At 40.6% G+C, this 26362-nt stretch overlaps 1 protein-coding gene across 1 annotated transcript in view; it reads left to right on the forward strand.

Moving 5' to 3' along the window:
- slo (calcium-activated potassium channel slo) overlaps positions 1 to 26362 on the forward strand; it is an 81385-nt gene continuing 55023 nt past the window's right edge. The window contains exons 1-6 of the mRNA XM_066735497.1: positions 1 to 92; positions 162 to 1300; positions 23659 to 23720; positions 23891 to 23987; positions 24124 to 24387; positions 24710 to 24877. Coding sequence (XP_066591594.1) covers positions 998 to 1300; positions 23659 to 23720; positions 23891 to 23987; positions 24124 to 24387; positions 24710 to 24877 — 894 coding nt within the window. The 5' untranslated portion in view covers positions 1 to 92; positions 162 to 997. The remainder of the gene's footprint in view (positions 93 to 161; positions 1301 to 23658; positions 23721 to 23890; positions 23988 to 24123; positions 24388 to 24709; positions 24878 to 26362) is intronic.

The following is a 26362-nucleotide window of genomic DNA, read 5'->3' on the forward strand; positions in this document are numbered from 1 at the left end:
ATGGTCGTCGGGACACTCGGTCGTCCTCGTCGTCGTCGTCGTCGTCGTCGCCGTCGTCGCCGTCGTCGGTAGAGCAGATCCGAGCCGAATAGGTATAGGAGTAATATATATATATAGAGAGAGAGATATATATATGTGTATATATATATATATATATATAGGATAGATAGTGTGAGACGCGCGCGTTAACGAAAGGGATAAAAGCGGAGCGAGGAGAAGAAAGAAGGACTGGCCCGAGTGGCACACATCCGATGAAAATCAATCCGAGTGGCGCGCACCAGAAGCGAGCGAGCGAGCAGCTAGCAGTGCTGATTTAAAGGATCGCAGCTCGGGCCTGTGCACGCGCATCGTGAATAAGAGAGCGCGCGCGCGCCCTCGCGCTTCCGAGCGTGCTGTAAACACACAGTTGGTTGGTTACACGGCAGAGATAGATCCGCGTTGAGCAGAAGAATGGATGAGTGGTGAGAAAGAGAGTGAATTGGGTGATTGGTCGAGGGAGTTTACTACACGGGTTGCTTCGGCCGAGTGGAGGAGGAGGTGGAGGAGAGGAGAGGGAGGAGGCGGCGGCGGAAGGTGGCGGTGCGCGAAGGACCAGCGAGCGAGGAGAAACGGACGAATCCAGGCTGATCCTGGCGAGAGCTCTTGGCCCTCGATAGCTGCACGACCGTCGAGGGACTGGGAGTGCTGCTCTAGAGTGGATATATAGTGTAGGGGGTTGAAGAGGAGGGAAACAGCTAAAAGGGCTCTCTCTCTCTCTCTCTCTCTCTCTGTGGGCAGAAATATATATCGTATCGAGCGACGTGTCGGTTGAACGAATAAGCGCTGCGCTATAGAGAAAGGTGTGCAGGTCCGAGAGGAAGAGCGCGCGGTCGCGGAGCGCCGTGTGTGCGCCTCGAGAGGAACGAAATTATGAAGCGCATAAAGTGCGCCCTAATCGGTGGAGCCGCTCTACGCCGCCGGTGAATGTGTGATCCGGGGGCAGCAGAGATCCGCCGGGATGACGACCGCAGAGACGACCCAGCAGCCCCCGGACGACGACTGCCTCAAGGACCGGAAATGGTGGTGCTTCCTGGTGTCGAGCATCTTCACCTTCCTCGCCGGCTTGCTGATCGTCCTCCTCTGGCGGGCGTTCGCCTTCCTCTGCTGTCGAAAGGAGCCCGAATTCGCTCCCAATGACCCCAAGCAGAAGGAACAAAAGAACTCCCGCCAGGGAAAGGAGTTCGAGGGGACTTTTATGACCGAGGCCAAGGACTGGGCCGGTGAACTCATTTCCGGACAGACCACCACTGGACGTATCCTCGTAAGTATTCCTCGTATACGTCTCTGCTATATTTTTAATAACACGGCGTATGCAATGTGTATATATACGTACATACGTATATTCATGTTCCACGAAAACATGTCCGATTCGATTGGTCGGTCTGCCCCCACCCCTGCGTGGCCTTGAGAGTCTTGGAATTGTCACTCGAACCATCGCTTTGTCTCTTCCAGGTGCCTCGTTCTCTTCTTGGTATTTGTATCCCCCATCCCCCCTCCTCCCCTTCTTCTACTCTCGACCGTTCCTCCTTCTGCCTCCTCTGACCTATATCGCGCGAGGAACGCACGAGTTACACGAGTCAGCTGTGCTTTTCCAAAGCGAAGCTTTCAAAGCACCTTAATCCGCGGGCGGTATATACTCCTCCTCGAAGAAGCTGTACTAGTTGTACGAACGAACACCTATCGCGAGACTACTATTTCGCACACACATTGTTTTTCTCCTTCCTTTTCCTACTGCTTACACGCTCTGACCCTCGCAATGTTATTCCTTATAAATATGCGAGAGGGAGAGCGAGCAGTGTGTGTACGTTATTCGTGACACAGTTTTAGCTTTTAAGAGAGTACGGCATGCTAAGATATAATGGATGTGCCGTAATAGTAGTCGGTCGCGTATTCATTATGTGAAAACGTTGCCAAACATCTGTAACTCTGCGTGCTCTCGCTCGGAGAGCGGACATGCGCAGTGGCGCGGAAGCAGTGCGGACGTAAAAAGCAGCTCGGAAATTTGCTTACCATTCGTATTTGCCATCGTCGACATGCGACGATGCAAGAAAGGCGAGAATAGCCACTTTCCGTGGAGTTTCCCTTTAATTTCGACGAGGCTCGAAAGCGAGCAGCTCGCGAAACGAGCAAGAGCGGCCAGTCTCGCTCCAACTATTTCCTCCTTGCGAAATACACTATTTTCCTCAAAGTTGTACGGTAGAACCTTGGCTGATGGTCCGAGCGGTTCAAACTTGTTTTCATTAGACTTTGATACGTGTGTGTATAGGTATTAATCTTAAGACGTTTCCTGCCTTGAGAACAATCACGAAAATTTTCATAAACACGCGGCTCTGAAAGCTCGGCGTTACTCTATTAAAGCGCCAGATTCTAGATAGAGAACCGTCATTCCAACTTTTGATTATTAACTTTTCCAATTAGCAGTTTCCTAAAGGGTTTTCCATAACGGAGACCAAATTTTCTGTCTTGTTTATTCAATAGCGCTTTGTACAGATATGCTAAAGTAACCTCGTAAACGGTGATGCAGCGCATATTTTAAGGGTAACGGGCCGCAAACTTTTTCCATTCATGCCTAATGACCTGCCTGGTAAATGTATGTTCGTATATTTTTATATATCGCCTAAGAATCCATTGTTTCTTATTTCCTCGGTGATTCTTACCAAATCGTTACTCTTAATTAAATTCAGCTTTCTTATCATTTTCCTATTTTTATTCGGATTACATTCTTTCGTCGATGAAATTGCGTCGTAGAGAAGGGTGGCTTCAAAGTTTCTTGCTTCTTTATACTATTTCCAATTGAAAAAATACTGTACACCAAGGCCACTATATAATCCAGATTGTAACGTCATTGAAAAAGCTTCGCGAGTGCAATCTGAACTTTGAAAATCTGATTATCTCTGTACGCTCATGTTCTAATCCTACAATGTATAATAGATGGCCTGATCGAATTACGTAAACTTTCAGACTAGCCGGATAACTACGAGCGAAGAGTCCCTATATCAGAAAGCTCGGATGAAACCTACTGAATTTTCTTTTCTCGACCCAACTTTTTTTCACACAATTTTTCCAACCCCTTCCGTACAATGTGCGTATACAGTTATGATCAACACTGCGAGAAGCTCTTGTCGAGTGATAAAAATGACAAATTTAGTTAACGAAATATCTGTACCTCACATGCAGGTGTGTATCACGCAGCTGGTAGAAAAACAAGAGGAAGGAAAAAAGGAGTATAATTAATAATGGTCATTAAAGTATGGCGAACGAATAAGTTTTAGTGGATTCTAATAAGAAAGGCCGATTGAGCGTGCAAAATTATGAAAGACTGGAGGAGTGATAAGGAGGTTGGAATTTACGGGGTTTGAAGGGGTAAAAATGTGGTTGAGAGAAAAGGGTGTGGAGAAAGAAACAGAGGGGAACACGCGGAATGGTCGCGCGCGCATCCCTTGCACGAGGATACGTCAGTGTATGGTGACCCAGTTTTCATTCGTGAAACCAGACTCTATGTCGACTCTCTCGTGGAGGGGGTGCTTTCTACGCAGTGCGTGTTCAATCCTGCGGCTGAATTCTCCCTACCCCTTCGAAAATTCATCCCCTCGATATACCCTCCTCCCCCTTCCCCCTGCAAATCGCCCTCCATTGTCTCTTATCAATCATAATTCCATTTTTTCTCCTCTACAATTCTTTAACTTCGTATCTATATCATTTAATTTTTTCTCCTATACGTATATCCTTTTATAAATTTCTTCATAGGAATTCGGTAATTCTATATACATATATACAGTGTGCATTCTGACTCGAACTTTTATACTCCTCCAAATTCTAACGTCCTTTCCATGGCTTGAATTTCCCGAGGACTTTCTCTCTCTCTCTCTCGCTTTCTTTCCTCTCGGATTAGAGTCAGTTTCTCACATTGATCCAAATGGCAAACATTTCTCTCGACAGCTCTGAAATTCTTTAATCCGCGCCGCGAAGGCTTTCGATCGTAATTCGAAAATGTATTTCGTAAGAGGAAATTTTAATCTTTGCTCTCGTAAATTTTGGGATATGTGGCAAAATAATTTCTCGCTCGTTTCGCATTCGATCGTAGTACGATAGAGGGCTTTTTGTGCGTTTGGAGAAGCTTTTATTTATTGGCCCGTGCCCGCTTGATTCTTGTTTACGAGATTCGCCTTGGACGTAGGAAGCATTTAATATCAGCCTTTCTTATCACCGCTGACCCGATTTTTCGAAATCAAAACATTTTCTCGAATATCGCGAGAATATTCCAGCAAAAACGCGTTACGATCCATCGAATAAAAGCCCACTTCCACTTTGCAGCTTTTCTTACGCGGCCCCAAGAACCTTCGTTTCTTTTCATATATGTATATATATATATATATATATATACATATATATCCCAGTGGAATTAAATTTTCGTGACCCGAGAATTCCTCGATGCAAAAGTTTTTCCTCCATCGCATTCCCCAAATTTTTCAAATTCACTGCGCCAAGATAAAGCATTGAAGAAAAATTTAGAGCACTGGGATAAAAATACAAATTGGGGGATTGCAGAGAATTAATTTAAGTTTGGCAGAGGGCTAAAGTTTCCTGCGAAAGGTGGAATTGCTTGGGAGGAGAGAAACAAAGGGGGATAAGGTGATTCGCGTTGAGATAGCTGCAGGCGGATGGTGGGAAGGGGGGTGTGTAGGCATGGTGACTTTTGGGTCGAAATGAAATCCAGAAAATTCCTATATAGCAATAATCTCGTGCTCGTACCGTCGGTGTGTGGCACCACCGTGCGTGTGTTTTCGATCCTCGAATATATGTCATTGGTATTAGGGGGTGGTCCCTCCCCCTCCCCCTTCCCCGTCATTCTTTTTTAGGCAGCCGACCTTCGTCACGGTCCCCGAGGTACTTCGCTCCTCTTCTCCTTTCAGTCCTTTCAGAATCGGATGCCGCTCGTACCAGACTTTCCCGGCCAGCTCAAGAAGGTTCGGCACAATTTACGAATAGCTTTATTTAAATTTTATGACGGCCATTGCGGAGGAACGAGCTTATCGGGCCCGCGAGTATAAACGACAACGGACTTGATCGCATATTTTATGCTGCTTCCGGAAAAGCTTTCAAATAACTTGCAGTAAAATATTCCAAACCCCCTGCCAGCCCCGTTTTATTATTGAAATTACGCCTGTTTCCCCCCAAAAAGATTGAAACTCCTGGAAATGCCAGATTCGTAAAACCTATTGCAGCTTGAAATATTGGATAGTAAAAACAGTATCTTCCTATATAAACAATATGCATTTGTTTCTCAATCATTTTTACTTCTTGTATATATGTACCTACACTCCCAGCTGCATGCGTTGATTTTCATTACGTGTATATGTACACGTACAGAATGGATCGTGGATAAGTAATTTTAATGAAATTCACAACCGGTCAAATTTCTTACTCTTCGTCATCATCACGGTTAGCAGCTATATAAGTATAACAATAATAAAAACCCGATTGTTTGCACGAAGTTTACTGTAGATTCGAGATCAATCAACGTCTCCTTTATTTACCAAATTAATCAGACTAATTATTACAAGATTTCTGCAAGGCTATATAGTATATGTTCGTTATTTCTTGTACAGTAATCAGTGGATTTTAATTGTAACACGAGAAAATAAAATGTTGGGGGAAAAGGGGCTAGCGAGAGAATATAGAAAAGTTCTGAAACGTCGATGGTACGTATAGTTATAAAACGAGGAGTTTTTGATGTCTCAGTCTGGACGAGAGGGAAAATTGAACACATAAATCTCCAATACACGGACGATCGAATTGTTATGGTGTGTTACGAATACAGACGTGTTGGTTCTCTAGGAGAGGTTGATACACACACACACACACACATATATATATATATATATATATGAGAAACGGTTGTCTTACTCGGCGTAAAGACTTATCGAGTTACAGGCTGTCGCCTTGACGGCATTTCGTCTCTATCTTTAATTCAGCAGCGCGTCAATCGATACGCCTGAACGTGCCCAGCGAGCCAAAGATCTTCTTATTTAGAGATTCGCGAGTGAAAGGATTAAGGAAGCTATAGATATCAGGAAGAAGGACGACACCTGCACTGAACGTCGCTCTCGACCAAACAAATTACTCTCGATCCTTTCAGGAGAAAAATAGGAGAGTAGGTAGATACCGCTTCTCTCTCTTTCTCTCTCTCTCTCTCTCTCGCGAGCGAGCAATACCCAACCTTGACTGAAGTTAGGTATATTGTGAATTATTTTCGAATAGAAAAAAAAGCTGAAGCGAGCGAAAAGGATCGAGCGTCGAAAGTGGTTTTCTCGCATTATTTTTTAAAAGATGGATTTAACGACTCGGCCTCCTAGGGTAGTTTGCGGAGGCAGGAGTAATTGCTGGCGAAATGAATTCTCACCGGTGGAAGAGCGATGATTTTTACAGCCGCGTGTCGAGAAGCGCGAGAGGTTATTTTTCGCTAAATTATTTCGCGACGCTGCTGCTCCGCACTAGCGCTGTCATGGCTGAAACAATGCAAATCACGCAAATGCATTTGCAACGCGTGGCTGCATTTGCCATCCGCCTAGCAGCCAACGTCCTGGACGGAAAGTGGGTTACAGCTGTCGTAATTGTGTAGCTCGACGTCCCTACAATTCAATTTTTACATCTTTTTTTTTCGTCAAATTCAAATCCCGTCCACCTCCTCTTCGTTATTTCTGTGATTAAGCATTTTTTTTTGCAATCTCATTTCACTCTTCAGCTCGGATGTTTCAATACCGAAATGAATATATTACAGACATTAAGTGCAATGGAGCTTAAGCTTTTTTCCTCCATCTATGAAAATTGCAAGAGAAATTTCGCTGCAGTGCAATTACAAACCGGATATTACACAGTGAGAGATATTCAATTGCCATATTTTTCCTTTGTAACGGGTTGAAGGATCTTCCTAGGATGCAAATGAGCACCGAATGAAATTTGGATGGTAATAGGAGAGCGCGAGAAGTAAATGAAGCGAGCACATCCTGACTGATCGAAGCTTCGGATCTCAACTTTCCTCCCAGTCGCTCCTCCTTCTCCATCCTTTTTAACTCTGGTTCCTTACCCTGCAGAATTATCGAAAGTACATCTTCAATTGAAACTCATTTACCGAAAATAGAGCTTCTTTATTTGTTATTCCTGTAAATGGAGTTTTATCCAGTTATTCTACAAAGATCTATCGGCTTTTAATATAATTAACTTCCACTTCTGAGCTCTTCGTTCAATCATCCTATTGTTCAGCTAAATCAATGCGCAAGAGGAAAGAAAACTTTCTCATAAATAGTATACGAATCAAACAGATTTCTAGTAATTGTAACGATGCTCTATTCGATCTATTTAATAATTATATTTGCCACTGAAAAATCCTTCGTTCGTTAATTGACTATATAACCTGACAGAAGTTTCAATTTTTCAAAGAATCTACCACGATACTTTGCAGTGGAACCGGGAGAGGAGGAGAAAATGAGAAAATAGTGACTTGACAGGTAAATCCGAATTTAATTGATTTTTCGTTGGTCTATCTGATTAAGCCCAGCCAACAGCTATGTCGTTCACAGTTGTCGCTACAAAAATGAATTTCCGCCAAGCGACAATTCTGATGAATGGACCGTTCATATTTGGAGTAAACTTAGTTTTCTCCCCTATTTTTGGTTTTGTAAATTAAAAGATTTGAGGGTAAAATATCTTTCTATTATTATTTAATTAACAGTGATTATTGAGAATATTTGATTAAAAACTACAAATATGACAAATCAATCGTCGTTACTTAATAACTTGTTCAAATCATTTATACTTGTCACTAGACTCCATTTGGCGAATCTCCTAAAAATATAACAAACGTGAATACATGCACCTACCGAAATTTGATAATATCTACAAATTAACTTTATCGAACTATATTATAAATTTTGTATCCGAATCCAATTTTGTTTGAAACCCATGCACAGTATAATTTTAAAATTCATATATCAATAATACTCATATTTCATAGTGGAAAAAAATGCAGAATGAAAATCGATCGAGGTTCAGAGTTTATTTCACTGCAGAGGGTGCAAATTACATTTCGCAGAAATACGCAAGTTGGTAAACACACCCTTGCTCGTTGCCGTTCGAACCAACTTTATTTTCCAACGCTCTCTTTTCCACGCAGTAAACTTTTATTGTCAGGTATTATTCTCTCGAAGGCCAGTAATTTGGATATCGTCGCTGGGAAAATGGAGCAACACGGAGATTTCGCTCTCGTCAGAAGCCAAATATAATCTCAAATTTCCAATGTAAACTTTAGAAAATTAACAAATAATAAGTATAAAGAACATCGTAACTCTCGTCCAAAATTAAAACTGGTATTCTTTATATAAAGCAGAAACCTATATACATATACCGCGTCTCTCCCATTTTTTATTTCTCCACTGCACGGTAGACTGCGAGGTAGTTTTTCCAACGACCCTACATTCCTCCCTCTCTCTTTTTGTCCCCATAAAAAATATGGAGGCCCTCCGATGAATTATCAACGAGCTATTAATTTGGAAGGAATTTTTTACGTGGACTAGAAGAGCACGTATACAAATGCAAAAGTTTCGTGCCGAGTTGCATGTGCGTGCCAGGTGATAAAGGTGAATGAAAAAGGGTTGAATAGATAATTGCAGCGATGAGTAGAAGAAAGAGAGTTGGCTTTGTGTTTGTGGTGTTTTGGAAAGTAAGCTGCTTAGCCGATTTGTATCAGAGTTGGGTTGGATATCCTCGGCACAATGCTAATTTCATCGCTAGAGCGAGTGATGCGAGTTTCGTACGCGCCAGCAGCAGCATCACAGCATCCCCGTCATCGATGATCCGTTCCACTCGTTGCCAATCTTTTCTCTCCGCGTCAGCTAAAATTGCCCAAGGCTTTGCTATATGAGTCAACAATCTCGCTCAGAGATCTCTGTCTTTCTTCTCCCCCCTCTCTCCCTACTCGTTCTCCTCCTTGTATATATATATATATATATATATACGACATATATGTTGCATAGATGGCTCGCTGTAATTTCCATTTTCCAGCTGAAGAACCTTGCGGAAACTTCCACCTGATCCTAGCTTCTTTCTCCAATATTGTGCGCAGTCAATAGTTAATTTCTTGAAAAACAATTATATATACAGGTATAGGGGTGCCACCTTCTTTGGACGATCCTTTCGAAGATAATAGAAAGAATTAATTGGGTCGATACTTAATTCCCCATTTAATCGGGTGCTGCCTCTTATTTCACCTTTCCGATTTAAATTCATGAGTCCTTGCTAAACAGTTATCGCCACTCCGAAGATAAATTAAGTCGATCCCGTCTACTGGCTCAATTTTCACCATGGTAGCGCGCGATAATAATTTAATCAGTACCGCCTGAAGTTGTTCCCTATTGTGGCGAAAAATTGATTTCCCTTCTGCATTTGCATAATGAGATTCGGATTGATAAAGAGTCGAGTTGAGTCGAGTTGAGTTTTAGGCGATAAAGTTGCATAACGATGGATGGCATTTTTGCAAAAGGCTCGCCGAGTGCAGCTTTCTCGTCTGGAAAGTTTATTCGCAAATAACCCATCGGCCTAACGATTAATCTGGGCCATAGTGCTCCAACTGAAAGATTATTAGTGATCGAGGAACAATTAACGCAGGGAACTGTATATATTAATTACAAATTGGAATTATGCGAAGGTAACGAATCTCCAAGCTTTTTTGACTATTATTCTCGTCGAAAAGCGGAAGTTTCGATGCGAACGCGAACTGAATATGTTATGAGGAGAGAATTTCACATAATTTGCTTTAACTTGAAATATTAAGAAAAAAACTTTCGTGAAGTAATTACTGGTTGAAAGTGAATCGATAGGCCAATTAGCCGAAATTAATTCTATAAATAGATGTGAGGAAAATTAGTAGTTGAATAAAATAAGATCCTTACTCTAAACGGTGTCAGTAATGATCGTTACTGAGCGATTATTGATTCTCTTCAAGCTCGCTTATATGGGCTCGTAAATTCATGCGGTCTTCGATAATTGATTCGTTCTCGTCGAGTTTTTGGAGATGATCGAGAACGATGGAAAACTTTCCTCGAATAACGTACATATTTAACCTTTGAACAGCCTTCTTTTTTATGACTGCTGGGAAATAAAATTAAAGGCTGCAGTATTTCAAACCGTTGTAAATATTCGCGAATAAATGATCAATTAATGAAACAATTTATTTCTTATTGTTTATTAATGATGTTCAAATATTACATCGATTGATTCCACTATAATTGAGATAAAACGTTGTTTTATCAAATTTATAGCGTGTCTGACTATAACGGTAATAACCCCTGACAGGAACCTACTTACAAAGTCTTGTTACAATAGGAGGAAAAATTATAAATGTAAGATGTCTGGATAGTGTTTGATAATGGGCAGGAAAGGAGTATAATTGGGTTTCAGCAGAATAATGCAAACGGAAAGTATTTCAACGAGACCTTGATGTACATTCTGTGTTCCGTTGTGTTTTCCATTGGAAGGAGTCCGGGCGCGTGATAAATTCGGCATTCGCGATTAAAATGAATAATTCAGCGGCGAGCCTGAATCGAGCGTGCTTGCACGGCAAAATTCGTATAATTCATCGAGATCGCTGGCTACCGGTGCTTCTGTCCTGAGATTATCCCATTTCCGACGCGAACCGCAATGGTCAAATTCAATTCCGAGTGTCGGATGATTAAAACTTAATTAAAAAGTCTCTCTCTCTCTCTCTCTCTCTCTCTCTCGCTCTGTAACGTTATATCTATATCAATATATATATATATATATATCTATATATACGTATCTTCCACATCTACCAATCTTAAAGCATCGTTTCTTTTAAATTTTAACAAAGAGCCAAATTTATAATAGCAAAGATGCAGTAGTAGCTCTCTTGCGTTTATCATATGTCTTTATAATTTCATGACCTTCCAAAACTTGTCTCTCTATTAGGATTCCCAAAGGATATTACTTTGAGACCTTTGCGTTCCCTGTATACTTGCAGCACCCTCGTAATGATTCTTCAAGCACACGTATACGTGTGCTTTTGTCTTTAAGAGAGGAAGAGAGCAAGATGATCGTACTCAGTTTAAGATTTGTATAAATAGCTATATCAGAATGAACTTTACCTCTCTTCGAGCTATCGTAATTAGCAGTCCACTATGATTGGGGCACGCGACCTTCGAGCACTTTGCCAAAGCATCCTAAGATTTTTCGACCCTGAGATCGCACAAGAGCCATAAGTATTTTAATTCCTGCACTTGGACACTTGTGATATTTCAACAATTTCATTCCAGAGATTCGATATTTTTGCAATATATAATCATACCACTCTCTTTCCGGTCGCTTCGTATATATAAATTCCTCTCACTTTGCCAAGGCATCGTAAGGAAACTAATCAACCTTAAGATTGCACAATATTAATAGGTATTTTTAATTCCCGAAGATTCACACCAGTGCTATTTCAACGATTTCATTCGAAAGACCCAATATTTGTGCAATAATAATAATGCTAGTCTCCCTGAAGAATTCTTAGGATCCTCGTACTCTACCAAAACATCCTAAGAAAACTAATCGACCTCGAGATCCCAGAGGAATCGTGGGTGTTTTAATTGCTGCGCATTGACAGTAGTGATATTTCAACAATTCCATTAGGAAGATCCAATATTTGGATAAGAATTATAGCAATCTGTTTAGAGAAAGATTCGTGTGCAATAGGCTACTCGTTCCTGCATGGTAGATGCGTATTCTTCCTTTCGGGCATAGTTATAGTCGAATGATAAGCCTATTTATCCGCATGCTATAATTGGACTTTAACCTTTAGTCGATGTCCAAGCAGCTGACCCAATGGGTGACCTACATAACGGGACCATCCTCTTCCTATACAGTTCTGCATCAGCCAACCGTATCAGCTTCGTCACTTATTTAATTCCATTCCTCGCTGGATTCGCATATTTTTTAACCATCCTCTCATTTCCGATCTATTTTAAAGTCGGCCGTGTCGTACGTAACACCAAGACCAAGAAGGATTGGCAAACCTGTCGAAGCTCCAATATTAATATACTGCTTTTAAGAAAAATACAAGTTTTATGGTTCGTCCTCGCTCACGGTATCTGTTATTTTCAGCCAATGCGTATATATGTTATATATCTTATTTCTGGCAGATTTCGATTTCAAACAGTTTGATTCTCGACTCCAGCTAGTCTCCTCCGATCATATCCCTTTTCCTGCTAAAAATATAATAGAATATAAGCTATAAAAATAGGATTTCCGAATGGCTGAATAAACCGCTGATAAAATCGTGCTAGGGGGCGAATTGGATATATGGAGAGTGATTTGTCGAAATTTAACGTTACGAAGATCACGTGTTAGCTGGGAAGGTGGTTTTGGCCGGAGTCACCGATCAAAGAGCAACTTCTTCGTGTCAGAAGTTGGCCTCCTTCCCGAGCCCTCTTCGTACTTCCTACCGCTCGTACTTTCTCATCGACGTGACGTTCCCGCTTCCATTCGGGCTCGATGATTTGTGCGCTGGAATTGTCCCACATATAAAACTCTATGAATTTACAAGGCTCGCTCTCTTCGCCAAACAAAAAAGGCGCAATCTTCTTATAGATATTTATCTCGATCCAAGCGTGCGGTGGACTATTGGACAGAGGAATTGGTGAGATCGAATCTGTCGAGGGGCACGCGCTCCGAAGGATTAAGGATATGGGTCATATTTGGAAGAAGAAAAGTCGTTAAGGGTAGTTGGCAGGGTGCCAGTATACGTTTCCAAGAATGTAAGAGATTTTTCATGACGCCGGAGGAGGTGGGGGGGGGGGGGGGGGGGGGAGGAGATAACTGAGCGACGTTTCAATGTGTTTCTGGGGGACACTGCGAGTAAACCGTTATAGGCACGATAGTCGACCGACACGAGTCTCGAGCCATCATGACGTATCCTCTTTTCGTCCTTCCTGCGATAATCCAGTTTTCCATTTGTCGTACGCCTACGATTAAAAGCCTCTGCCCGACCTCCAGGGCAATCGAAGCAAGCATCTGGGGCTTCTGTATATCAATTAGACGAGAATCGAACACTCATTGCATTTGCCCTGATCCCTTGTGATTAAATTTCTCATTTATCTATCCAATAGCAAACTCACTCGTCTCCTTATATCTATATATCATTGCTAAATATATACTTCCTACTCGTTCTATTATACCCTGAAAAATCCTTTTCTATCTTAATTCTATCCGGATTGATAATCGCAATGAAAGCATCTCTTTCCTACAGACATAATCACATTTCACAGTTGCAGTAGCTCGTGATTTGGCTGGTTTTTACCCTCTGGCAAGAGCATCCATCTTGTCTCTATCGATTGCACGAAAATTTCCTGATAAGAATGGACAGTTGGCGTGAATACAGCTAATTATTGCTCTCGTCTCACTCTCCTGGAATAACATATTATTCCAGATAAGCTAAATTAGATGTCTGCGTCGCACAACGTACGACTGTTTTACATTTAAACTTGTTTATTGATTTATTTATCGTAGAGTCGTGTGTTTTTGTATAGGTGGGAGGAAGGAGCTGGAAAGATTAGGTGGATAATGGCCGCTTGGAAGCGTTGATAAGAGATAAAATAAGTGTACAGTGAAGCTTTTTATGGAGTATATATATATATATATATATATATATATAGGGGCGATAGAACGAGGGAGGGTGTAATTTACTTTTTGATCTCGAGGAATAATAAAGTAGGGTGTGCACAGTTAATTTATTCGAGGAATGGTCTTATTACGTATTTATTTATCCGGAATCTCGTGATTGTGCCAGGGAGCTCGAAGGTGAAGCTTGCAGGCCGTAATTAGCTTGCTTCATTTGGTTTATCGATCTTCTCATTATGTCCAGCTCGACAGCTTGCTCCCAATAGAACGTTCACCCCCGATAATCAGATTCCTCGTAAAATCGCCAAATTTGCCGTTCGCAACGATGAATTTTAATTTTCATCAAGCAGAATTTCACCTATACGAATTATTATCAGCCATGGAAGGATTAACCTTCGACGAGGCTCGTTCATGGAGCTTATATAATTACAGATTATACAATTAATATTATACGCGGCTGATGAGTATAAACTCGCGAGATACATTGGTTATATCGCTGTTAAATTTCATTATTATTCTTGTAATCTTTTTGGAAAATATATCAAGTTCTGTCATTCTTTTTTTCTTGGACAACCTGAGCTTGCTGTCACTTTTGAGCTAATGTTTATTATTAAATTCGAGTATGTCTGATCGATGTTTTTTTTAGTAAGGACTCTACCAGTCGAGGTTAAAAATAAGTTGATGCTTTGCTTGAAATCTGACTCGTCTTTAGGTGTGAGTCCACACTTGGTTTTACATCGAGAGACTCGAGGCGTTTTAAGTAAAGAGTTATTCGTCGTTACACTAACCTAATACAATTCTTTAATTTCGCTTTACGTTACTTGCAAAATTGCAGATATAGCGAATAAACAGCACCTTCTGCGGCATATCAAGCGGAAAAATATTAACAGGTGCGTACCATTTGGGAGTTTCCGTAATTTTCTCAGTGATACTACTGGTTTTCTATTTTTAACCATCTCCGATCTAGAAAAGGATTCTCTATGCTAGAGACTCGCCTCGAAAGTGAGTGCTGAGAAAATAATTAATTCGATTCAGCGAATAAATAATGCTGAGATCTATTCACAGTTTCAACGACACGTGTACAAGTCATAAAAAATTTGGTCGTTCTTTTGTTCGATATTGAATAAAAGATTTTGGTTGGTGGGGAATTATTGTAGAAAATAGGGTTGAAATGGTGGAGGCTGAAGGGAACGATAGTTTTATAGTGTCGAGTTTTTACCACGGACCATTTAGGTTACGAGTATTATTATCAGCGCCAGTTCCTGAAATTAACTTCCTTCCTTGGCCGCAGTAACCGCCAATGTCTGGCAGCTGCTGCGCGTTAAAGGCGTTACGTGCAGATGCGTGCAAAAATCACTGTGCAAAAATCATAAAGCTCTAATTGATAACGATATACACTTGTGAGCTCTGCAGTACATTTTACAGGCTTTATATTAAAAATTTATTAATTGTTTATGAAGTATTCAATTAATTTTCCTATTATACTCATTAGAAACCTTCGAGATCTATATGTAGGTTTTCTGAGAGAATTGTAAGGTGAGAAGTATAGTAGGCTGAATTTTTCGTTGGCGCGAATCGACGAAAAGTTGGGTGGATGCCATCTCGGGATGTAAAACTTTCTTGTCTGGCAGCAACGCGATTCCACCATTTAAAGATTAGCGTATGTTTTTCTCAAGAAAACTCACAAATTAAAGAATAAAATTCGCTATTTTAGGCATCGGTATACAAATGTCTACGCGAGGCTATAACATCAATGTATTCGTCAAATTTTCAACTTAGATCTTTTTATCACTCCAATTGTTGGAATAAAATTTACCAAAACAATTTGGTTCTTTGTTAAACTTTCTTTCTAATTTTCTATTTTATTCAGTTTTGGCACCGCAGTAAATTACCAATGTCAGTAGGAAAATTCACGGTTTTTCAGCGACAAAGAAAATTTTATCATATAAAATATTGCTCTAATAAAGATTATCAAAAGTGAAACAAAGGTGAAAGCAACTCCACCTATTCACGATGTATTCACTTTTTTTTCCAAATCTTTTGAAAGAGTTTGCAGATTTTTTGACTATAATACACAGATAGGTGCTGCGAGTGTATATATTCACTCACTGAAATTGCTTGTTGACCTTGAGTTCCCGGCACGCATAGCTAGGCTAGGCTAGGGTATTGGGTCTAGGTTATTTTCAATCCCGAATTAGAAGCAGTATCATTAAACATTGTCCTACTAATCCAATCAAGAACATCCGATAATAATCCGATTTAATCCTGACTTTTCTTTATTTATCTACTCTTTATTAATTCCCTCCATTGATTCGAGTATCAGCGAATTACTGCTTTCCCCGATAGACAGGCCTGACTTAATCCTTACAAAGAGAATTTATTTATCTATTTCTCCTGAAAACACAAGCTTTTCTCTCAAGTGTTTTCTGAAAAGGTTTATACTTCCAATGCTTTGCTTTGACAGAGTCAAACCGTTTCTTTCAAATGATGAAGTTCCCCCTTACGAAATTTATTTGAGTTTTTATCGCTCGTATAACTAATCGCAAGCCATCTCATCCATCCCAAAACACAATCTCACTGATCTTTATTAAAGATTCTCTCAATTTTGTCAAATCCAACTTGATGAAATTTGACCGAAACCTATTTTCTATATACACAGTAATAAACAATATAAAAAAGGAAAAAGAATTCAATGGAATATTTAAGAAAAGATTAATTTCGTTTAATTTTCTCAACGTCAATAAGCGTTATCGTGATTTCTTAAGGTTGTCAGTAGACACACTGGCTATAGTATAACTTACCATACGAAAATAGCGAGAGCAGCTCGTGACGAGTCTGCCCGAGACCCACGCTAATTCGCACGCTAAAATAAGAGCGACGAATTTTATTTATAGCGAAGTACGATAGGTCAGATTGGCAAGTTGAGGGCAAATCGCGTGACATTTCACTGCGACGAATTGCGAAGAATATTATCGCAACTCTGCCCCTGCTCCCCCTTTCCCGTCATACAAAAAAATATTTTGGACAATTGACGGGAGATTAGAATAATGCGCGAGTATCCATGCAGCATTGTTGCCATTCGGTCCTTATTATTCGGCCGACTGGCTGGCTAATAGTGTCGAATAGAGTAATTAGCACGTGTTCGCGAGCCGAATTACGAACGTTATACGTGTCACCTGACACATTAACTCCACGTCTATGTGTGTGTGTGTGTGTGTGTGTGTGTGAAGGAACGCAAGCTCCCTCGATATGCCTTTAACGAGGAAATTCAAAGGAAATTGCTCGTAAAGCAGATTATAAGGGTCCACGAATGTCTTCTCGCGTTATTTCAAAAGTCGCGGGAAAATTTCGCTACATCGTTAAGCCACGACTAGAACGCTATAAGTCATTACGATATTTATATGTACAGCCGTCTTAAACGGGCTCTTAATTAAAAATAACAGCCTCATTGACGTCAACGTAACGACGCCGGTTGGTTTTTCCCCAGAATTATCCTACTTCCTCCCAGAAGCTGTGTGATTTTCCAAAATAATTAACATTATATTCGGCCTGCTTATCACTCGCTGCTCCCCTTTCTTTTCTTCTCTCGCGGCATAAATTTATCGCGACGCTGTTTATTCTAGCCGACAGTTTCACGAATCTGCTTATTACATCGTACGTGACTAGATAACGTTATCGCAGCCACGCCATTTCATCCCTTATTATTGTGTATATATGTATATATACGTAGCTTCTCCCCCCTCCCACTTTCGAAGCGTGAATCAAAACATCTTCCCTCTTCCGGGTTCTTTTTATCTTCGCTTCGTTTCATCGGAATAATGGCGCGTCATCAGCTTAATTAAATTTCTTCTCTTTTCCCCTGCTTCTTTCTCGTATTATTCTTCGTCCTTGCCAGAATCAGGCTAGCCTCTCGATGTTTCTATACAATCGACGCTCCCCCCCCCCCCCCCCCCCTCCTATCGCTATTGAATATCGAATTCGCAATTCTGTATCATTCGGTGTGTATTGTGCAAAATTTAGCTGTTCATTAGTCCAATTAATCGCATTGATCGATGCCACGAGTCCTACGCTATCGAAGCTCGATATTGAAAACTCGCTGGTTTATCGGGGAGGTCTGGAAAGTTTGCTCTCTCGGTGGGTATATATATCGCGCTCGTGTGCTGCCATTCGAGAGTCACTCGAATAGCGGAGCGTCGTATTTTCCGTAAACTTGCATTCCTGCGCGAGTTTGCTGGATCTCGCGCTGATAGACGAGATGGAAGAGCTGGAGGTACAACTTGAGGTGGATAGAGGGGGGGGGGGGGGTGGCGGGAGGGGGGAGAGGGGTGGTAGGAAAAGTAGAAGCACGCTTCGTTTTTGTCGCTGTCCTTTGAAAGGGGCAATTGGTCGGAAAAGCTACCAGCAATGAAGAAGGATCCTGCTGGTAGTGACAACCCACTGACCTACATCGATCCTCCGAGCCAAAGAGGTCCGGCCATTTTGCCAAAAAGGTCAGCCTTATCATCCGGATAGTTAGCTCCATTCCGGAAGTAAATCTATTTGCGTCTTTCATCCTGCTCAAAGTCTGTTTTCCAGTGTTTTCTCATCCTGGCTCTCGAATCACGTTTTCTCTTTCATGAATCTCGCAGCCAACGCCGAGTGTCCATTCTTCGACACCATACACAGCTCTGGTATATAAATATAAAATAAAATAAAATAAAGGTTTACTTAACGTCTATTTGATATAATTGCGAGAAAGAAATTCAATTGTTCGTATTGTCCTTTGGAGAATGCTCTCGGTGGCCATGAAATTGATTGATCACGCGCAATTGTGCCGAAGGACTCGATTTGCTTGAAGTGCTTTGACTAAACTATCGCTGTTCGAGGGACGTAATTGCTTCTGGGATACTTTTTATCCCAGATTCTACCCTACTTGACTTTGCTATATTGCCAATTGTGGTTGGAAATCGATAGCTCGAAAATCTGACGGAGACCGAGTGTCTATATTATCTCTGATGTATAAAGTCTAGCCTTTGAAAATCCAGCATGCCGGTCTAAAAAGATAACGAGGCAAGTTAAAAAGGAAGTTGGCTCTTTTTCTCTCTCTATATATATATAGTCTCTTTTACTTCTTTTTCTTCCTTACCAACCTGCAGTACACTATTTTTTACCACATGCATAATTTTCCCGTATATACCAAAGACGACGCTGTATACAGACTCGAGAATCAGAGTTAAGAAGTGTAGATTGCCTGATATCAGTAGCAGCTCCTTGGCGCGAAACTCTTTCAAGTTTTCCGATAGCTTTACTGACCCGATTTTTAACGGAAAGCTTCGCGTGCCTCAAAATTTACAAAATTTACCGTGGCTCTCTATTTTCTCTTCTGATTAATTCATTTCTGAAAAAGTCTACTCTTTGAAGAAATGCTTACTTTTTCGATAATTACTTGCTTTAGGATTCTGCCTGATATTTCGAATTTCACGTAGATATCATAATATACAGAATCACAATCCAGTTTCAAAGGTATCCATTCCCCTTAATTATATGGCTAATCGAAATTCCTCAGGATCTTGGCAACTTCAGTTTCCTTATCTTCATGACTGAATCTACACAGCTGTGCGGGTGCTGCAGCCTCTGTTTTACAAAGGACAAGACTGCTACCCCCATTCTCTTTACTCTGCAATATACATTCGTGCAGGAAACTTGCTAGAAAAGGTTTTGTAACTCGAGCTGATGACTATTACAGAAATTTATGCTATGCTTTGTAACACGCTATACACACTATACTGTTATAAGCTTTACACGAAAAGTTGTTGTGCAAATTGTGAACTAAAAATTGTATTTTTAGCATTGGATTAAACTCGCGGTGTATCAATGGCAACATGCACAATGGAAATTTGTATTATTCATGCTTCGGGCAATAAAAGAGGGAACAAGAAAAAAAATGCAGAGTAGCTATTCTGGTCACGACGAAGCCATAGAAATTTTATTCTCCATTACTCTCAATGAAATTCACACAACTATCAGTTTATTACGATAGATTTGGAGCTGGATAAGAAAGATGGAAAATAAATTCTTATCAGTCGAGGGAGTTAAGAGTTCCATATCGGTTATTTCTTCAGACTCGTTTTGCGCAAAAGTTTATTATATTACAAAGTTTCACGCCAATACAGCAACGTTGTCACATGGTAATACAGAATATCGCAGAAGAAGCGAAAGCTACTATTACCAGCGAAATTATGCATATTCGTTATGAAATATTTAAAAGCAAATCGATAAACTCTGCGACGACATATGGTATTCTAAGGATCGCTGTGAGGTTGAAACTTTGTAAATTTAGATGACTACTTAATTGGTTTAAGCTCCATCGATTATTTATTTTTATCTCTACAACTCAGCTCGCACCGAAATCTCGACAACTTGCAAAATCACAAATTCTATTTTATTTCTATTTTACAGTCGCGTACCGTGCTTTCGATTATTTCAAAAATATTCTTTCTACTTTCCTCCCTCCAAGCAGGGTCCCATTCCCACCACTCTCTTTCATCGCTCTTAAAGAAATATGTGTCAATTAGTTGCTGGGATCTAATTAGTGCTAATTAGTCCCTAGCTCGCTGCGGCCGGCTCCTTAACGCTTTCGATACGACGAATCTGGCACTGTGCGAAGCTCGATACCAAAACGTGTTCACACATATCCACGTATAAACACGTATATATTATTTACAATTGATTCGTATAGTGCAGAATGCAAATTTGCAAGAAATTCATCCTGATCACCATGCACTAGTCTACGTCCTGCAGCATCCTATACCTATTTCCCACCAACGGAACACGTTATGGAATATTTCATCCGCGATGCAATCCCAAAATTTTATGCGATTCCAAGCACCGGTTAAACAAACAATACGACTGGCGATTTAAAAAACGATGGATTCGCGCTGTACGTGACATAATTGCAAAAATTGTCGAGTTGCGCGTAGGTAACGAGTTTGTCGAATGTTTAGCTGGGATAACGAGGAAGAAGGGTGGGAAATTTTGGGGAAAAATAAAGGTGGATGCTTCGTTCGTGCCTCATGAGCAGGATATGAGAAATATGAGTTTGCGTGGCTTTCCAACCACCCTACTCCTATGACCCAGAAAGTCTACACGATGAAATACGCCACTGTATTATACCTATATACACGTGTGTGTGCGTGTATATGTGCAGTGCTCGAGTAGCAGGTGCTTAAAAAACCACAGAAATTTTATTTTCTTAAAGGCAACATTGCCGGGCGAACGTCTGTTACGATCAAACAGGATTGCCAATATAGCCACGAGTCTTCTTAGATTTCAGACTGAAATCTATACCTCCAAGGATTCTTACTACTACCTTTTACTATAGAATACCAATTGCTTTTATTCCGAAACTCTTTGTATAATAATATTGGGTTGGTAAGAATAAAGCAATTTCGGGGTTTACGTAAATATATATATATATATATATATATAAATGTACACTAGAAAACTGAAATTACATTCTTGCCTAATAAGGATATACAGTCGATGGCTCAGAGTCGAGCCAGCTCTGAGATATTAATATACTTATTTTATTTATTTATTTATTTATCAATTATTTTCATTAGTCTCTGTTTAATGGTTTCATTTATGTCGCAGGTAATAGTTTAGAAAGATAACATCTGGCGTAGCTAATAGACATTCGTTAATGTGTGTGCATGGTATCCACACACCTGGACACAAGTAAAACCAACAGTTATTTCTTCACAGAGTATCACAAGCGAATACGATAGTTTTCACAGGATACGCGGGCAAAATTATTCGAAATTTAACGAGTGACTGGCTGGCTGCGTTCCAGCCAGTAAAATCGATCGGAGCGAGAGCACCGTAGTACATAAGCTATGCCTCTTTATTTATTTACGCTACTTGCTCGTATATGTAGGTGTATCCTATACACTCGTGCTCTGACCACGTAACAGTAGGCGTGCACCAACGCCACATTCAAAGCCGATAAGTTGCATTTTCCAAAGCTCTACTTGACCAGTCTCTGAAATGTAAGCTCCTCCTCCAGCTGCGAAGCCAAGAAAAATAGAGCATCGTTTAAAAAATGCTATTTCTCTTGTTAAATTTTCAATTCCGAATTCAATCTAATTGAGGCAAGACAGGCTATTGTGAATGGTGCAATTATGCTAAGTGACCACTCCTATTTTTATTTGCCAGCTGATATTAGCAGGAGTAATTGCAAAGTTATTTTTAACAAATATTCTTTTGCAACTTTATAACACGGGGTTAACTTCTTTATCGAGGGAAACTCCTTGACATACAAGCATAATAAAACTTGCTCGTAAACTTTGTGATCCGGAAACGATCCAAAGTTCCATACGAGACTATCGGCCTCAAACAAAGATCGGTTGCTTTTTTCCTCTCCTAGATTGCTTCAAATTTTTTTCCTTTGTCCATTTTTCTTCCTTTCTCAAGAACAAGAGATTTTTTCTTTGCAAATATGTACGATTTTTGTTGGTTCGAGGCTACAAGCAATCGAAGCTCGTCGCGTTACAACTAAAAATATATGCAAATTAACCAAGTTATTTTATTGACGCAAATGGTACTCGCATTTCCATTATCACTCAAAGACACAATCCTCGTTTTATCCCTGTTCTACCTTTTGGAGAATTGAGTCACTGTCTATTTCCATTAACTGCTTCCACGAGAATACCACGTTAGACCCCTGAATGTTCCAAAAAATCACGAAACATGCACTCTTGTTTGGGACAGCATTTTTATACACGTGATAATAAAAATACTCAGATATTTATAACAAATTTTTATTCATTTCATAGAAATTCTAATATTTATATTATTAAGCTACTGCATTACACAATGAAATGATTAAAGAAGTAGACTATATACGTTCATACGAATTATTTGTATAGGAAACTCGAATAAATGTTATGTTCTATTTATTTGCATACAAAATATTACTTTGTTATATAGATGAAACACAAATATCCAGTATTTTAAGAATCTGTCGATAGCTTTGCTGAACACAATTTTCTTCTTTCAACTTTTATCATTTCATGTTAGGCATTCTCCCACATTCTTCCTACATCATTTTTTGGGAATTCTACATTATTTGAGTAGCCTTATCCCTAGTTGTCCGGCCCTCTTCTTCTCTTTTCATCGTCCACTTTTACTGCCTCTTCCCTTCCAACCGTCCTCTTTTAGTCCTTTTCGGTAAGAATTACGAGCTCCCTTCAAATGTCCAACTAGAAAGAAACAAACGCGAATGACACGAGAGTGCCTATAAAGATGATTTATACATTAACAAATTCTACTCCATTTTCCACGAACCAAACGTTATTATATATAACTGGCTCGAACAATTATTTTGCAGTTATTTAATTCACTTAATAAATCTTGTGATTTCACAAGCACGTTCCTCGATTGCTCGCGATCAATATTCTTTCCGTATACCAAATTGTCATCTAAATTCATAATAAGTAGAGTGCAGGAGTAGAGAAAGAAATACCGTACTCTCCAGTTTTGTACGGAAGATTCGATTGGAAATTGTGGATGTTTATGCTTATATTCCCCTGGCAGCTTCTGGTATTGCAAATCGACTGGCAATTTTTGATATTCTGTACACTGCAGCCTCTTCCGGCTGGAAAATTTATAGCGATATATTTTCTGAAAAATAATCCGTATTCAGCTTTGAGCGAGAGCCCTGTTCCACCTTCCACCTTCCACCTCTGAGAGCTGGTAAATTGAGATTGAGGAAGGCCGACGTCGTCGTGACCTATTCCGACCTCGACCTTTCTGCTACTTAGTATGCGTACTACGCGTTAACCGTTACATCTGCGAAAAGGAATAAATCTAAATCCACTGGAAGAGACGTATATAAAAGCCTCATAAACATTGCTTCGACAATACCTAATATATACCACCTTAAACTAATAACCTTTCCATTTGTTTCAGGTGGTGCTAGTTTTCATTCTCAGCATAGCATCGCTTATAATATACTTCATCGATGCCTCCAGGTGAGAAAATTCTATCGTTTCTTTCTCCTAATAACAATAATAATATAAGGACAATAATACTTGCTTTAATTGGCAGAGAGTAAAATTTTGTACAGCGAGAGGCTCGTTATTGTTGTCTTTGGTAAAAGCCCAAGCTCGTTAAACTATACTTATTTCCTTTTATGTTACAGCGATGTGGTGGAGCGTTGCCAGAAGTGGAGCAACAACATTACTCAGCAGATAGACTTAGCTTTCAATATATTTTTTATGGTCTACTTTTTTATACGCGTGAGTATCATATCGAAAGGGGTAGACTGTCGTGGAGCATCTTTGCATCTTTGGTTCTTGGCTATATATATATATATATATATATACATGCGTTGGACGAAAGTCGATGATTGTTGGGACACACTGTGTGTTGCAGTTTATCGCCGCCAGTGACAAGCTGTGGTTCATGCTGGAGATGTATTCGTTCGTGGACTACTTTACGATACCACCGTCCTTCGTATCGATATATCTCGACCGGACGTGGATCGGACTGAGATTCCTCCGTGCCCTGCGACTAATGACGGTCCCTGATATTCTCCAGTACCTCAACATTCTAAAGACATCGAGCTCCATTCGTCTCGCCCAACTCGTATCCATCTTCATCTCCGTCTGGTTGACCGCTGCTGGCATCATTCATTTGGTACGACGACGACACCTTCCGCCCATCTGGCTGACGATAGTTTAGCTCATTAACGAAAAGAAAAAGAAAAGAGAAAAATAAAAGCAGCCGCGTGTATTCTGCGCCGAACCATTTAAGAATCAATCAGTCTGCCAGGAAATTGGATCATTTGTAAAGTAACGTTGCAAAGTATACATTAGTGTAAAAAGTTGAAACGACGGGAAATTAGCCAGTAAAATGATCAGATATATAAGCACAGGAGGCCTGTTATTACAGCGATGATATCGTGCAGTAAGCTCTTTCGCGTCTGAATAGCACGCGAACTATAATTTTGTACTTGCAGCTTGAAAACTCAGGGGACCCTTTCGAGTTCAAGAACCCTCAACAGCTTTCTTACTGGACCTGCGTGTACTTTCTGATCGTGACAATGTCCACGGTAGGATATGGCGACGTTTTCTGCCAGACGATCCTGGGCCGCACATTCCTAGTATTTTTTCTACTCGTCGGTTTGGTAAGTAATTACTCTCCAGAATCTCTGCCAATGATAATTATCCACACAAATCGCGATAGACTCGTACTAATCATTCGATATATATATATATATAGGAATAAAAAGAAACGAGGAAATAAAGAAAGCAAAAAAAATAAAAAATTGGAAGCACCAGACTCGAGGGAAGGCGAGTCCTCAAAATTACATCTCGAGTATTTTTCAATGGTAACATTTTGCCCGGAAGAGTTTGGTGATTCCAAGAGGAATGAAAAGCTTGCGAAACGAACTTGCGGTTGCTATACGAAATATGTAAGAAGATTTGTGGTTGTTCGTGGGGGGTAAACGAGTAGCAGGCGGAGCAGGTGGAAGTTTTGCTGGTGAATTTTGGAGAAACGACTGTAAGGAAGGAAGAACGAGAGGCACGTGGTGTTTCGTAATTTTATTGGATTCTCGGAGAGTTTAACGCCGCAGAGTTTCCGCTCGAATTGCTGGTGAGTTCGTTTCGCACTGCTTGGTATCTCGCGTTCCTCCGCTGTTCGCCAGCCTCGCAGTCGGACTGCCTCGACTGGGATGCATTACTCGGGGCTGGCGAAGCCGCGCGAGATTTACACGCTCCCCCGATCCCCTGGACAGATGATATTTCGAGTGTACACTACTGTACTCCGGCCGTTGATCCTGCCCGAGAATCCGAAACACGCGCCAATAACTTACGAACCTCGCAGTTTCACTCATTTCTAATTAATTCGCGCGCCCTACGAAAATATACATCATTTAATTCTCTCAATCATTTCCGTCTAATAATTCAGTCACTTGGTTCATGCGGATTAACTCTTCCGAATCTCTCTCTCTCTCTCTTTTTTTTTGCCTAATAACAAAAATCATTTCTAAATCCTCTCCGCTAATAACGCTTGAATAGAATCGTAAGCGATTATTCATTTTTTTTTTCATCGGATAAAGAAAGATTATATATGTGTTTGATTATAAATAAACACACTGCTGTATCGAGAATGAGTAAGCTTGTACATAATTTTTGACGATTTAATTCTTTCTGCCGAATATTTCGATCAGCTGGAAAGTAGTAATGTGGGATTCGTTATAGAGACGAGCTAAAATTATGGGCGGTTCGATTGAATAGGAGATTTTGGGATGAAATTTAATTAAAGCACCGAGAAGCAGTCGGGGATATTCGGTAAATGGCGGTTCGGCGAAATCGGCAGTGATCGAGGTCAATAATTGAACGGCCGAGAGCGTTACCCGCAGGAGGCGAGGCCCGTTTACGCGGATGGCCCGGGGTTGCGGGTAAAAGCGATCAAATACGCGTGAATTTTCAGCAATGGCTATAACGAGGCGGCATCTTGTTCGGCACGGAAGCGGGACGGAGAATGGAGAACACTGCCTATTGTTATCGGATTGATACTGTGGAGCGTATATCGGCTATTTTGATCGGTCATGCGTAACGCGTGTGTTTGTTTTCTCCTCGTCTATCTCTTAGCGCGTTTGCCAGCC

The sequence above is a fragment of the Prorops nasuta genome, unplaced genomic scaffold, assembly GCF_024137725.1.
Source record: "Prorops nasuta isolate Cenicafe-Biocafe unplaced genomic scaffold, Cenicafe_Pnas_1.2 PNAS00014, whole genome shotgun sequence".
In the NCBI taxonomy this organism is placed as follows: domain Eukaryota; kingdom Metazoa; phylum Arthropoda; class Insecta; order Hymenoptera; family Bethylidae; genus Prorops; species Prorops nasuta.